The sequence below is a fragment of the Arvicanthis niloticus genome, chromosome 5, assembly GCF_011762505.2.
Source record: "Arvicanthis niloticus isolate mArvNil1 chromosome 5, mArvNil1.pat.X, whole genome shotgun sequence".
Classification (NCBI taxonomy): domain Eukaryota; kingdom Metazoa; phylum Chordata; class Mammalia; order Rodentia; family Muridae; genus Arvicanthis; species Arvicanthis niloticus.
Window position 1 is genome coordinate 6,048,220 of NC_047662.1, and position 14,791 is coordinate 6,063,010.

At 49.3% G+C, this 14,791-nt stretch overlaps 1 protein-coding gene across 3 annotated transcripts; it reads right to left on the reverse strand.

The window, feature by feature from the left end:
* Positions 1-728: 728 nt before the first annotated feature.
* On the reverse strand, positions 729-13,014 carry Eno1 (enolase 1). Of its 3 annotated transcripts, none has more exons than XM_076933705.1 (12): positions 12,869-13,014; positions 10,116-10,209; positions 8,111-8,206; positions 7,073-7,131; positions 5,145-5,214; positions 4,858-4,991; positions 3,893-4,115; positions 2,853-3,050; positions 2,017-2,218; positions 1,616-1,724; positions 1,442-1,500; positions 729-1,115 (listed from the first exon to the last, which is right to left on the reverse strand). In XM_076933705.1, the coding sequence occupies exons 2-12, from the start codon at positions 10,198-10,200 to the stop codon at positions 1,046-1,048; spliced, it is 1,305 nt and encodes a 434-aa protein (XP_076789820.1). In that variant the 5' UTR covers positions 10,201-10,209; positions 12,869-13,014; the 3' UTR covers positions 729-1,045. The 3 variants fall into 3 exon arrangements, with proteins under 3 accessions (XP_076789820.1, XP_034357806.1, XP_076789819.1); XM_034501915.2 differs by lacking the exon at positions 12,869-13,014 and adding an exon at positions 12,425-12,575; XM_076933704.1 differs by lacking the exon at positions 12,869-13,014 and adding an exon at positions 12,425-12,529 and having other exon boundaries at positions 10,116-10,206.
* Positions 13,015-14,791: the final 1,777 nt, after the last annotated feature.

Sequence of the window (14,791 nt, forward strand, 5' to 3'; positions counted from 1 at the left end):
TCCTGACCAGGGTTTGTGCAGCAGTAGGCATGTACTCTACCCACTACATAACCTCCTGGTATGCCTGAGGGTGGGTAAGGGCAGCCTTCAGCTGTGTGCATGCTGCTACTCCTGATTGCATAATCACAGAAACCTGCTGCTAAGATAACCCCATAGTGGCTCTGCTCCATAGATTGGAGCATAACAGGACTCAGGGAACCTGGATGTCCACAAGAGGGCCCTCCAAACTCGGATAAGACATCAATCCATCTCACCATCCTTGGGAGGGCAGTGTTTTCTCTACCAGATACTAAGGCATTTGTGCCACCTTGTCAGCCCACTTCTTTTTTAAATACAATGATCCCTGCCTCACACAGCATTCAGGGCCGTTTTAGGTTTATGTCTGTACTATGTATGTAGTTCTGTGTGCCTGAGTACTTTTGAGACAACTTGGTTTTCTTTTTTGCAACAGCTCTGGTGGTCTTAGAACTTACTCTGTAAACCACCAGCCTCTGCCTGGGGAACTAAAAGTGTGATCCATCACTCTGGTTGTGTACTTAGCATTAAACACTCACAGCTGGTATCCACGTGAGCATACACCTCCCACACTGGCCAGACATCTATCTTTCTACTCTCAGGTAAACTGTATTTGTTGATGTCTGAAGCTGGCTCACCACCTCTCTGCCCCAGCAGTCCTTACAGAAGCTCCCCCACCCTCAGGACCTCACAAAAGAGATGCCTGAAACTCATTGGCTTCTATGACTTTTATTTATTTTTGCATGTAAACCACTGGGGGAGTCTTGATGGTGGGCACCCTAGAGATTACACTGGAGTTCTGAGGGCTCCAGACACTAGCTGGGAAGTCAGGTGACAAAAACAATGATTCAGACCAATCACATGATTACAAAGCTTGGGTCCCCAGCAGGGTTCCTGGTGGTCAGATGTGGACATCTAAGGAAGCAGTGACAGGAGAGGGGCAAGCACTGGGCCGGTCTTGAGCCGCCTGGATGACATCAGGGACAGAGGACCTAAGCAGCTGGTGGCTCCAGGCTCTCCAGTCCATGCTTTACTGGGCCAGGGGGTTCCTGAAGGACCTGCCAGCAAACTTGGCTTTGTTGCCCAGCTCTTCCTCAATTCTTGGCAAACAGAAAAGAGAAAGAAAGCAAGGTTAGCTCTTTGTGTAAGAGGCTGTGTGTGGACCACGTCTGTTCATTCTAGTACACGGTTGGCGGATATAGGGAAACTGCTATGACTTTGAATAGTTCTCAGGCAGGCTGAGCTACACAGGGATGTGGGCACATCCTACTGTCCCCAGCTCTAAGTGTGGCTGGACTCTCAAAGGTGACATGTTCTGCCTTCCACCAGAAGATGGCAGTATAGCACAGGCCACACACTGGCTTGGGACGCCAACAGCACTCGCCCACCCATTTGTCTTCCAGCTACCAACAGAAAGTGTCTTTACCTAAGGATCTGATTGTACTTGGCCAGGCGCTCAGATCGGCAAGGGGCACCAGTTTTGATCTGGAGAGACAAAGGAAAAGCTGTCATTACAGAAGCAACAGGGAACACAAAGGCCTAGCCTTCAGCCAGTGTGAAGAGCAAACCCGGTAACTGTACCCAGGCAGGCAGTTCTTACCTGTCCAGTGCAGAGGCCCACCACCAGGTCGGCGATGAAAGTGTCCTCTGTTTCCCCAGATCGGTGGGACACCATGACGCCCCAGCCATTGGACTGGGCCAGCTTACACCTGAAGAAAGTCAGTAGTAAGATTATGCGATGCACCCTGCCTGACCTTGTGTCTTCATGCCTGAGCTACAGCCCCAGTGTTCCGCCCTCCTCTGAAAGCTTCTTACCCACTCATGCTCATGGTTACTCTGACTCTAAGCTCCCTAAGGAGACACTTTTAGTGCCTATGTGGTAAAGCTAAGGAACCAGGATCAGGCAGCCAAGAGGTGCTAGACTTGTTGCCGCATCCCTCTGCTGTCACCATCCCAGACAGCAGAAATTCAGTCCCAGAAGCCCTTCCCCAGGATACTCACGCCTGCAGAGACTCAGTCACTGAGCCGATCTGGTTCACTTTGAGCAGGAGGCAGTTGCAGGACTTCTCGCCTGCGGCCTTGGCAATCCGCTTAGGGTTGGTCACTGTGAGGTCGTCGCCCACCACCTGGATGCCTGCACTAGCTGTGAACTTCTGCCAAGCATCCCAGTCGTCCTGGTCAAAGGGGTCTTCAATGGACACCACTGAGAAAAGGAGACCCGCCGTCAGCTTGAGTCTGACCTCACCTCTCCCCCTTTTTCTGTGAGCCTAGGGGTTTTATCTCTCTTTAAAAACTGAGTCTGTCACTATGATGCACAGAAAGGTTTAAGGTTTAACTGGTTTAACTTCCCACCTCAGTCTATTGGGATTAAAGAAATGTCTCAATTCTGTTTTGGGACCGGGTCTTTGTACTATAGAGTTTTGCTGTGAACTCATGGTACAGGACAAGGTCACCGTGATCTTGCAACTTTCCTTCTTCAACCTCTGCACGATGATATAATGTACTTACTACCTCACCCAACTAAAATTTGCTACTTTTCAATTTTAATTGACACTATATAGCACTAACTTGCTTGGAACTTGTTATACGGATCCAACTCAGAACTCTGCCTATCTGCTCTGATTAAGGGTGTGTACTACAGTATCCAGCCTAACATTAAAATAAAAACATCAACTCTTGTTTGACATCAGTAGGAGCTTAATGAAGACTGTCACTGAAAAAGGGGTGGGCGGGAAATGAGGAGTGTGCTGGGGTCTTGGCCTGACGCTGACCAAATTGAGCCCATCTATCTCTACAGGAAGAACTGGTGTGGAGCCAGCCTGCCTTAGAGCACTCACCTGGGTAGTCCTTGATGAAGGACTTGTACAGGTCCGCCAGCTGGTCAGGTGTGATGTACCTGCTGGGGTCATCTGGAGACTTGAAGTCCAGGTCGTACTTGCCAGACCTGTAGAACTCAGAGGCGGCCACATCCATGCCGATGACAACCTGGTCCGTGTAGCCGGCCTTTGCGATTGCAGACTTGAGCAGCTCCAGGGCTGGAAAGAGACAAGGCAAAGGTTGGCCAGTGGAAGTCAGGCTTCACTGTTTAACAGCTGCCAAGGCTGTCTTATTAAAGTGCAGAGTGGACTCTGTCCTGGCTGGGGGCTCTTTTTCCTATTGTGGGTCAAAGCCAGTGATCAGGGACATTGGGCCCACTGAGTGCCAAAGCTATAAAGTCTAACACAAAAGCTATAAAGTCTAACACAGCCCTTCTTGTGGTCAATGGTCCCACCAAATTTAGTATCAGGGCAGCTGTGCTACCAAGATATACTAGTGACCAGCAGAGGTGAGCTTTCCTGAGGACTGGCTTTAAATAGAACAGAGGCAGGGACCCAAAAGGGAAACCTCAACAAGAGCCACCTCAAGTCAAGCTAAGAGTAGACGTATGCCTTCTGCTACCTGCCAAAGACCCCACCAGCTAGATGGTGAAGTCTCTATAAAGTACATTCTATACAGATCCCAAGGGCCTGTAAGATTGCTGATAAAGGTGCGAGTCCAACCAGCCAATCCCTTGGGCCTTGATGGAAGGCAGGAGATGCTAACGCTAGGCACACCCACATCCCACAAAAGTAAAATAGAATCAAATGATTATCTCAGATGGAGATAGATGCCTCAGTGGTTAAGAGCACTGGCTGCTCCTCCAAAGAATCCAGGTTTAATTACCAACATGCATATGATGGCTTATTAACACCTGTAACTCCAGCTCTAGGGGATCTAGGACCTGCCTCAAGTGACCCAAAACCCCAAAAAACTCCAAAGCGCTTGCTTCTGTTCCCAAAGCAGCTGGTCTGAGCGGAAACTGCCTGAGCGGATACTGCAACACAGCCCCCAACCCTACCTTCTTTGTTCTCCAGGATGTTCGGTGCGAATCCACCCTCATCACCCACATTGGTGGCGTCCTTCCCGTACTTCTCCTTGATGACGTTCTTCAGGTTGTGGTAAACCTCTGCTCCAATGCGCATGGCTTCCCGGAAAGAGGATGCCCCCACAGGCAGGATCATGAACTCTTGCATGGCCAGCTTGTTGCCAGCATGAGAACCGCCATTGATCACATTGAAAGCCTGAGAGACAGAGGAGAGCTAGAATACCAGCCCAGGGAAGCCAGGATGCCCACCATAGGTATGAAGCCTCTGAATTCAACTAGCTACCAATGGTCCCTATGAACCTGGCCCTGGATGTGTCTCGAAATCCTCACCAGGACTATTCGGAAAACTAGCCTTCTCTTACTCACTGTGCTGGGAGTAAAAAAAACACACAAGAATAAGGAACAGGGTCCTTATGGTGCCTACCAATGTGACACTCCAAATCTGCAATGCTCAGTCTTTAACTGTCAACCTAACACAACTCAGGGGGCACATAGAAAGCTTATAGAGGAACTATTGGCTCCTGGCACGTGTGGGGACGTCTTGATTATCTTGACTGATGAATGAAACCAACCCATTAAGGGTAGCACCAGTCCCTGGGTTCTAGACTCGGTAAGGGTGGATGGAGGCAAGGTGGATAGCTGTGGTCACTGTCCCCCCAACCCCCAGGGCCACACTCCACTCTGTAGACCAGGCTGGCCTCAAATTCAGCTGTTCACCTGCCTCTGCCTTCCAAATGCTGAGGTTAAAGGCTTCATTTCTGGTTTTTGACTGTAAAATGCAAGCACCCACTGCTGCCTTGAATTCCCTAACATGATGGACTGACCTCAGCAACTGTGATAAACCAAACCCTCTCCCCAGTTGCTTTTTCTTGGGCTATTTTACTGCAGCAACAAAAATGAAACACAACAGCCTTAGCAAGTTCCAAGAAGCCACTCACTGGGACTGGCAAGATGACCTCAGGGTTGCCGGCCAAGTCAGCAATGTGACGGTAAAGGGGCACCCCCTTTTCCACGGCACCAGCTTTGCAGACAGCCAGGGACACTCCCAGGATGGCATTTGCACCAAATTTAGCTAGAATAAAATGAAAATGGTGAGCAGATGTCATTTCTTAGCCTCTTTCCGGCTGGCCTGCTAAGATGGCCCCGCCCGCCTGGAAATCAGCCCCATTCCTGGCAGCGGCATTCACAAGCTGCTGAACAAGCTCCACCCACATGCACAACTCACACTTATTCTCGGTGCCGTCCATCTCGATCATCAGCTGGTCAATCTTCTCTTGCTCCACAACATTCACTTTCTGCAGAGAGACAGGAAGTGAGGGCTAAGGCCATCATCTGACCCTCACTCTCCTGCCAAGCAGCACCTCAGAACCCTGGGAACCCTAGGCAATTATGTGCACTAAGTCTGTCCATAGCCAAGGGGTTGGAAGTGGAACTCACAATGGAACTTCTCAATGCTTTGAAAAGACTGGCTTAATCCCTAGCTCCAGACAGAAGGTATAGTGCAAGAGAAAACAAAACCACCTCTGACTCGTCCTAATTAACAGCTCCAGGCGTTCCCCTGGGTCCACAAGAGACTAAATCTACCTAGGCTGTCAAGGTCACACACACAAGGCAGATGTGTGTGGCATACACTATAAAGTATTACCACAAACAAGGGTGTTCTTGGATAAAAATTAAATAACAAAGATTATTGTTCATTCAAGCAAGCAGGGTCTACAGAGGCTACCTCCACTGCTGATACTCTTGGCCAAGACAACGACAGAACACCACTGTTTTGTGAGACCGTATGCAAACACAGGCTGTCCAGGATCACCTTCCCAACACTTGATAAACCTGGCTATATGGGGAATGTATGAAGCAGTAAACTGCCTCAGTCAAACGGCATGCGTGGGTGCTGGAGATGGCTCAGCTGTTAAAACACTCGCTGCTAATGCAGGAGCTGATGCTCTTACCTGGCTTCCACACCCACCAGATACAGGGCCCATAAATATACATGCAAGTATCCATTCTGTCACTTTATATTCATAAAACACTATGTAAAAGAATCTACATCCCCATGATGCCGCCGTGTGCGTGTTCTGCCATCTTGCTGTTTTGTTTAACAAGGCATCACTGAAGAAAGGCAAACATGTGCCAAGCAGAAAGTTCCCCAAGAGTATATATGAGAAAGGCTGGGGATGAAGGAACACCACATAAGGTGTCCAAGGAGATGCCCAGGAAACTGGAGGAGAGCAGACAATTGTAATGAGCAACTGTCTGGAGACCAGACAAGAGAACTAATCACAGTATTATACAGGCTCTCCAAAAATGACTGGGTGGCACAGAACGACTTTGTGAAGTCATGAGGGAGGACTAGATGTCAGTAAACAGGAAGGACAGATGGCCAATGGTCCCCTCTGAGAAGTGACTTGGAAAGGACCACAAAGGTCCACTATTCCAGTAAAAGCTACAGGCCCATTTCCCTCACAGCTGACTTAGTACCGTCTGCCTTATGCCTGGAGCAGGTGAGCCACCCGACACTGGTGCTAGGACCAACCTCAACTCAGTTCCTCTGGAAGGGCAGCAAGTGCTGTTCTCCTAAGCTTGTCTTCCAGCCTCAAATGAGAAATTTTTTAAGGTGGAAAAAGTGTTGGATTCAGGGCTTTGCACACAGTATGTATACACCAAACAAGATGCGGGGTGGAGTTCGCCTATTTCCTAATGCTAGAACTGCCCCCACCTACTTCATGTGTTAGGAACTACAGCCTGTGGTAAGCTTCTCCACACTCTTATCAAATGGCCATTATCCCCAGTCCCACCCTAGTCTGTAACAAAGCCAACTCCAGCAGAGCAATACACTCCAGAGTCCACCAGCCATGGACAATGTCCCACATGACATCCAAAGCTGCTATGAAAATCTGGACCATGACCCCAAAGGTCAAGAGAGCCCCAGGAAACATGTCAAGCACCACCCCCCCCCCCCAGTCTGGTCCAGTTTCAGGTGCTTTCAGAAGCAAAGGCACACACTGGCAGCAGGCAGGTTAGACTCATGCAAGAGAGACTCCTGCCAGCTTTCTAAAGCTCTCAGCATAAATAAGCTATTCTGGACAGGAGAGGCCTGCTCCTTGCTCTGGTGGCGTGGATACACAGTAGTCACCAGGGGATGGGTCCTACCTTGCTAACCAGAGCAGGTGCAATAGTGTTATTGATGTGCTCCACAGCCTGTGAGACACCTAGAAGGAACAATCATGAAATTACTTACACCATTACAGCACACAGGCTGGTGCAGCCTCACTGGAGCACTGGAGTTGTGGCCCAGAAGCCCAAAGAGCCTTGCCTCCACAGGATCTCATACCCCTACCCCTCACTTCCCCTGGAATGGGGCTTTCTTCCAAAATCTGAGTGCTCTTCCCTAGCACCCCAGGGGTTAGAGCCACACCAAGAGCCATCAGCCCAGAGTGCTACTAGGGGTGTTAGTTCAAGACCATGCACTGGGAAGACCAGTTGCACACTGGGATGCTTGCTCGGCGTTGTTACCTGAGTGCACAAGGCTGGTGCCAGGAACTCATTAATATACTTAACAGGTCTGGAGACGCCTGTCCGTTAGAGGTGAATAGAGAAGGAAAAAGAGACTCAGGAGAGAACAGGCTTCAGAGGACACAGAGGAAAGAAAGTGAGGAAAGAGGAGTGTTTCAGAAGTCAGGCTTCTAATGCTAGCTGGCACCTTAGCCCTGAGACCCCTCCCGATACAAGCTTCCCTCTCTTTGCAGAAGTTCCCACAATCACTGCCCTCACCATATCGGTCATAGTAACCTTCTTTCTTTAGAAAAACCAGACAGCTTACAGGGCTAATACTGTATCAGGGAAAAGGGCAGGGTCTAACTGTGTTGTCCCAGCACCTAGAGAAGCACTCCATTTACATAATAAAGGTGAGAGCTACACCAATGTTAAAGGATCTAGGAGCTGGTGTGCCCGGGCTGGCCCTGTCAACTGGGCACCAGAAAAAGCCAACAGAATTGCCTGCATGTCCCCACTCATAGAATGCATCAGACTCTTCTTGGAGGGTCTGCAGCATCAGCAACAAGTCTTCTGTCACTTCCATGCCAGCTTTCCTAGCTTAGGAAGGCAGTGCCGAGCAATGTGGCAGGTGAATGCCCGGGGAAGGACAAGAGGGGCTGCTGTGTGAAGATGCGATGAAGTTCCCATCCTTACCCTTCCCCATGAAGCGGGTCTTATCATTGTCTCGGAGCTCTAGGGCCTCGTAGATGCCAGTGGACGCACCACTGGGCACTGCAGCTCGGAAGAGACCTGGAATAGAGATGTGGAATGTTCAGCACTGGGCATGGCATGTGCCTGTAACCCCAGTCCACAGGAGGCTGAGGCAGCAGGATCTGAGTCTGAGGCCAACTGGGACCAAAGCAAGACTTGTCTTTAAAAAAAATTCAAGCAACCTAAACCACCAAACAATCAGACCAATAGCTCATGTCCAAGTCCCCAGATAGTGAATCCACAGTCAGAAGCACTATGGCTTCCTCACCCACCTGACAGTATTCCACACCACTCTATACAGAGGGCACAACACAGACCCACTAAATAGAAAGTGCTAATGTGGCCACAACTCCTAGAGGGACCTGCAAGGTAGCCTTGCCTGCAGCCCACCCTGGCTTCCTACACACCCACGTGGCTCTGGACTAGGTGAGGCAAAAAAAAAAAAAAAAAAAAAAAAAAAAAAAAAAAAAAAAAAAAAAAAAAAAAAAAAGAGAGAGAGAGGCAGATTCACAAACTACAAAGAATGCAAATGGTGGGGTACATGGGCTGGGGGATAATACATAAACCCATTTTCCATGCTATAGATGTTCAACTAGAGGATGCCTCTCGACCTGCCTGTCTCTGCCTCCAGTGTGGGACCCAGCACTATCTTCTGCATAGTGTGCAGAGGTCAGAGTTCAACCCTCAGGAACCTTGAGACTACAAATAAAATCACATTCATTTCAATCTAAGACACTGTGAGGAAGCCAGGGGCCGTTACCATGTTCCCAACACTATTTTTTTTTTACTCAGAGTTTCACTGAGCCTGGAGCTTACCAATTTGGCAGCACTGGCTGACATCTTGTTTCTCCAGAGCTACTGCTACAGGGCCTTGCTTTATGAGGGTGTTGGGGATAGGACCCAAGCCTCTTACCTGCATAGCAGGCATTTTTTTCCAACTAAATCAATCTCCCCAGGTGCTCAGAGATATTTAGGCCAATGTTGTGGCCCATAACTCTGATCTCAGCAGTCAAAAAAGAGGATGAGACCAGTGTGGGCTACATATGCAGAAGGTCTTATGGCAAAATAAAATAATTATTGTAAATACTGCCTTTAATTGACAAGTAGAGCATTAAGATCTTAATGAGCTACAGTTAGGTGCCCTCCCACCTTGACTTTTGACCACCAGCAGGTGGCGCCATCCCTTGCTAAGACATCTTATGTCATGAAGGATGTCACCAGCAGGTGGAGCCATCCATTGCTGACACCTGATGCCACCTAGCATTCTTGGTATTCACCATGAAACATTGCCAGGACACAGCTGAGAAGCCCTAGCAAAGACAAAGGTGGCACACAAGCATGCTCTTGCTGATGAGGTAAGAATCCTTCATTTCCGGGGGGTGGGGGTGGGGGATGGGACAATGGGTGGGTAGGGCTGGGCTCTGAGTCACAGGATGACTCAGCTCTGCAGCTCCTCCTGAGCTCTGTGGGTCCATGGCCACATCTTCCTCAGGTCTCTTTCCTATTGCACCCACTCCATGCATCTCTGAATACAAGTGCTGACATCAGCACAGGTGGGGTCTGGTGGATTTTGTTTTTTTTGTTTTGTTTTGAGTAGAGCAAACAGGGCCTTGCTGTGTAGCCCAGGCTAGTCTCAAAACTGGCAGTCCTCCCTCCTGCAGCAGGCCCAAGTGCTGAGATTAAAGGCATTAGCTGCCACACCCAGTCAAGTTCTTAATGTAAAAGCTTTATTTTACAATGCTGTGATTTTTATTTAGGAATTGCCCTCCCTTATTTCCCTGTCCCAATGACCTACCCAACCCACATCCTGTCTTAAATACCAAGAAGCAGAGCCAGGCATGGTGGCAGAAGCCTGTAATCTCAGTGGGTGGAAGGAAGGCTGAGGGACCAGAGTAGATGGGACTCTGCATTGCTACCCCGACCATTCTCAATCAACTGGTGTGTGTACCTTTTGCGGTGTACAGATCCACTTCAACAGTGGGATTCCCACGGGAATCAAAGATCTCTCTGGCATGGATCTTGAGAATGGACATGGTGAACTTCTGTAGGAGGAAAAACAGTTCATCTAGCACCCACCCATAAACGGTAACACAGAAGGTTAATTCATTCCAAGGTCACCTCTAAAAGATCCTGTACTAGACAGACAAGTGTGCTATGTGTTAACATACAGGAAAGTTACTTGTCTTTGAGGGTTTGGGGAGGACTACTCCTTACAGGTTAGCGGCTTGTACTTCCCGCCAAACATGAGGTCCAAATAGCACAATGGAAAGAAACCTCCTGCAGACAGACCTATGAAGCTAAGTGTTCTGTGGGCAAATGAGTAAATACTTATAAGTAAATTAAAACTAACCTAATAGAACAATGTTCTGGTTCCACAGAGAAGGAAGTGGGAATTAACAGTGAAGGAGGGTCAGAGGTTAAACAGACCTGCAGACTGGAGGGAAATGTGGCATCTCTAAGCAGTGGAATTGTAGGGAAAAAAGGAACCCTAATTCATCGCACTGCAACCATGACAAGAGCAGAACACTCAGCTGACACAGATTTGATAACCAGCAAGAAATTGTGCGATAGGAAGCCAGAATCCCGAACTCCTTGGCCTGTGGCCATCAGCACTGCCATTCTCTGTCTCGACCGGTGGCACATGGAGGCTAGCTTGCCTAGCACGTGGGCGTTCCTGGGTTCAATCGCCGCCATATTTAGGCAAGACCTGTGACTTCTGGTTAGTACATTCCAAAGGGGCACCTTGTCTCACTTTTAGAAGGTATCCAAAGTAGATGTCTAATTAGAAAACATCCTGAGAAGAGGAAACTGGCCAATAAACAGCAAGCCCCTCCTTGCTCCTTCCCCAGCAGGGTTTCCAAGGAAGAAATCTACCAAACAGATTCTACAACTAAATTGGATGAGACACGAAGACAAAATAGCATTCAGAAGCTATTATTTAACTAGGTTCCTCACATCTTTTCTGGTAAGCATTGAAGAAGCAAAGACAGGTTTTTTTTTTTTTGAAAAGGAGCTACTTCTGGGGTTTTGTCTTCTCTAAGACAAAAGATCTTTCTACACTGACCAAGAATAAAAGTATCTACTTTTTACCTACTATGTTGCAAAACCTACTTAATATTCCTCAGCTCATTTCTTATCTCCATTTCCAAAACATCAATGATTTACTGTGTAAGTTTCAAACACTTTTTGTAGACCAGGTTCTCCTTTGTCTTCTCTCATACCCGCGCATTCTATGAATGCCAGGCTGACCGAACTCAGTGATCCTCCAGCCTCGGCATTCCTAGTGCTAGATTTTCACGTGTGCATCACCACGCCTGCTGGCTCCTTTATGGGGGCGGGCGGGGGGAGGGGGAGGGAGCACCCACGTGCCACTGCAACCTTACAACTTGTAGGAGTTGGTCCCTACTTCCCCTGTTTGTATCTAGCTTAGATCTTTAGGCTAGACAGCAAATGTCTTTTAAGCCAAAGAAAGAAAATCTCACCCACTCGGTCTTTTATCTAGATTGAACGCTGGACCAACGGCAGGAAAGTGGACCCATTGGTCAGGCTTATCACCACAGACTGGCTCTGGCCTACCCCGAAAGCAAGTCAGGCAAGGGACCACATAGCCTAGGCCAGAACGAACAGGAAGTTTTCTTAAAGACATCTTAAGTCAGTTCATGGCCGGCTAGTAGCAACCCAGGAAACCCGCAGCTCTTGCCTAACTAGGCTGAGGTCTTCCCAATTATTCAACGGGACTGCTGCAATTTCCCCTAAGTACCTAACTGACACACACTGGTCAGGAATATTCCAGAGCAGAGATGGGCTGGACCACTCCCGCCCAGTGACGCTCGATTGCGGTTCAGGAGCCCCAGCAGGATCTACAAGGGTGTGGCGCTCTGCCTCTTGGGCATCCTTATTTCTGGTCCTTCCATTTTGAGAAGGCATTTAATGAGCATGGGGGGGGGGGGGGTTAAGTTGCTCTCTCCCTCCAAAATCTTCCACTAAGGTACATAGAAAGAAGTACTTTCTACTCTCCAAGTCTGCGATCATCTGTGGCCTGCATTTGCTGTTGTCCGCTTGGGAACCCGGTTACACTGCAACCCTGATCACTGGTGGGCCTGCTCATCCACCCTCCAAAGGCTGTGTCCTTCCACGAGGCTGACCCGAGTGCTCCCCGGGTAGCGGCTCGCGCCCAGGCTAGGGGATGCACGTGCCCACCGAGTACACAAGCGGAGATCGTGGGCGAGGTGTCCCCGATGGAGACAGGGACCATACCTGGGAGTCGGCTCGCTGCGAAGGAGAGAAAGGGTTCTGTAGACACCGAAGAGAGCGTTAAGGACAGACGTGAGGGCGACGCAGTACCGGGTCAGCAGTAAGCGCCTCCCACTCTGACTTCCTATCCAGCTCGCTAGGCTCCGCCCAGTTCTCACTTTTAGAGCCCGCCCTCCCTCCCGCCGCCTCTCCACTGGCTAAGCTTGCCGTCAATCCACCTAGAAGAGTGTGACCAAGGCGGCCTCTTGGCCGGCCCAGAGTAGGGGCGAGGGCACGGGGACGGGGGTTGTCCTTCCTGGCTGGGCCTCGCCTGCGGGAGGCATAGCCTGAATGCCGGGCGAGCCTCCCGCTGGGAACCTGGGGCCCTGCCGAGGGTCTACGGAGCCCGGATGCGGGGTGGGGCGGGGCTGCGCGGCGGGCATGAGGGCTTGAGCCCGCGGCACGTACTCCGAGTCCCACACGCACTCGGTGTGGCTGCGGCGCCGCACGTCCTGCCCACGACCTTGTTGATGACCTTCGGGGCTCGGCCCTCCAGTGGGCCTCCCCCCCACCGGGAGGTGCTGGAGCCCCCGGCGGTGTTGAAACGTTAATGGGCGGCCGGGGGCTTCACTCCCGCGTGGAATTGCGGGGGGGGGGGGTGCTGGGGGGGGCAGCGCTTGAGATACTGCGCCTGCGCACTGAGAGCTCCTGCCGCGTTTTCTGGTCCTGGCTCTCTGGTTCCATCTTCCAAGGTGACCCTGTCCTTTTGTCCTTGCTGTAGCGTGTCTCTGGCCGAGGTAGCCAAGGGAAAATGAACTTTCCCTTAATATTACCTAATCGTTTGTTGTTGTGTGGAGGGTGCCGAATCCTACTCTCCAACTCAAGCTAAGTAAAGGCAGTACCTTTGTGCTACACCCACCCAGCCCCTCCACCCTACTCTAGAACTTTCCTCATTTCTCCGGTGTGCTAGCTCAGTGTGGATTCATTCTTTATCCCTGTTAATTTTTCTTTCTTGAAAGATTTAATACCTCTTTCCCCCTTCCAGTGGACTAGGTGAAACCTACCTGGGTCTTGAGACCCGTACTCGTGATTAGAGTTTGGGGTTTTATGTAGTCCCAAGGCATTTCTCAAAGGTCTAGACTAGTAATATTCCACAGTGACATGGCAAACGACCAGAAGGGGTGGTTGGAGCCATTTTACCCTTTTGATCAAGAAAATAAAGCTGGTGTTTAACCACAACTGTGGGGAGGCAGATCTCTGAGTTCAAGGCCTGCCTGGTCTACATAGTGAATTCTAAGTCAGATAGAGCAAAACGATGAGACCTTGTCCCCCAAAAAGAGAGACAGAGAGAAGAAAAATTTAAAAAAAAGAAAAGAGAATAAAAGTGATGAGAGTCAGCCAGGCATTGTTTTTGCAGCCTTTTAATCTACAGAGCTAGCTCCTGGACAGACAAGTTACAAAGAGAAACCCTGTCTCAAAAAAAAAACAAAAGCAAACAAACAATATTTTAAAACAGGACAAACAAACAAAGCCCTGTCTTAGAACCCATGAGATGGCTTGTAGAGTGAAAAATTATAAAGGCCATCTTATGAAATATGTGTAAATTTTTCGCCTTAGACCTTGGGCAGAAAAGCACCTGCCAGCAGGTTTGAGTCCATCTAATTAGTTACAGAGGAGGGGGGAGTTACAGTACAAAGGCCTGTTAAGAACATCCCAGAAACTGACTGGCCCAGGGAGGAACTACACCCTGCCCCATGGTACGGCCTGCTAGTGTTCAAAAAAGTAAAACAACCAATCCTGAGCACCCGCGCGAAACTTCGATTTTTTCCCCACCCCGTCCATATATAAGCGCTATGCCCCTGAGCCACGAGGTCAGTCCCTCTATCCCCTATGTGAGATATGGGGATATGGGCTGGCCCAGAGCTCTGATTTAATAAACCACCTCATGTGCTTTACAGCAAGACGGTCTCTCGTGTGTCCTTTGGGTGCGTGCTATCCTGTGACTTAAGTGGACCCCTTTCTGGGGAGTCCCGGACCTTTCAGGCTCAAGGGCAAAGACAGCAGCGGTCACACCAGATCGAGCTTTCCTCTGATCTCCATCTCCAACCACAAAATGTAATACTAAAAAAAAAAAAAGAAGAAGAAGAAGAAAAAAAAAAGCAGCCACCAGATTGAGACAAGCTTGAGCTAGCTACCAATGGAGCAGATCTTGTCTCAAACACTACAAAAATCAGCTTTCAGCTCCTGCGATGAACACATCTCTTTCTGGTGTACTCACATTTCTCTTGGGTTGTATGTCTGGGAGTTAATGCTCTTTCTAGGTTTTCTGCGTTGTCGTTCATGTTCATAAAGAGATTGAAATGTGTTCTTGACTGGTTATTATTTTCTAGT

Bases quoted from the DNA above. Each gene is read 5' to 3' on its own strand.
- Eno1 (XM_076933705.1), bottom strand. From the start codon at position 10,200: ATGTCCATTCTCAAGATCCATGCCAGAGAGATCTTTGATTCCCGTGGG. The intron at 5,215-7,072 runs GTAGGACCCATC...GTCTCTCTGCAG, and splicing joins CACCTGCTCTGGTTAGCAAG to AAAGTGAATGTTGTGGAGCA. The intron at 1,116-1,441 runs GTAAAGACACTT...CTGTTTGCCAAG, and splicing joins AAGTACAATCAGATCCTTAG to AATTGAGGAAGAGCTGGGCA.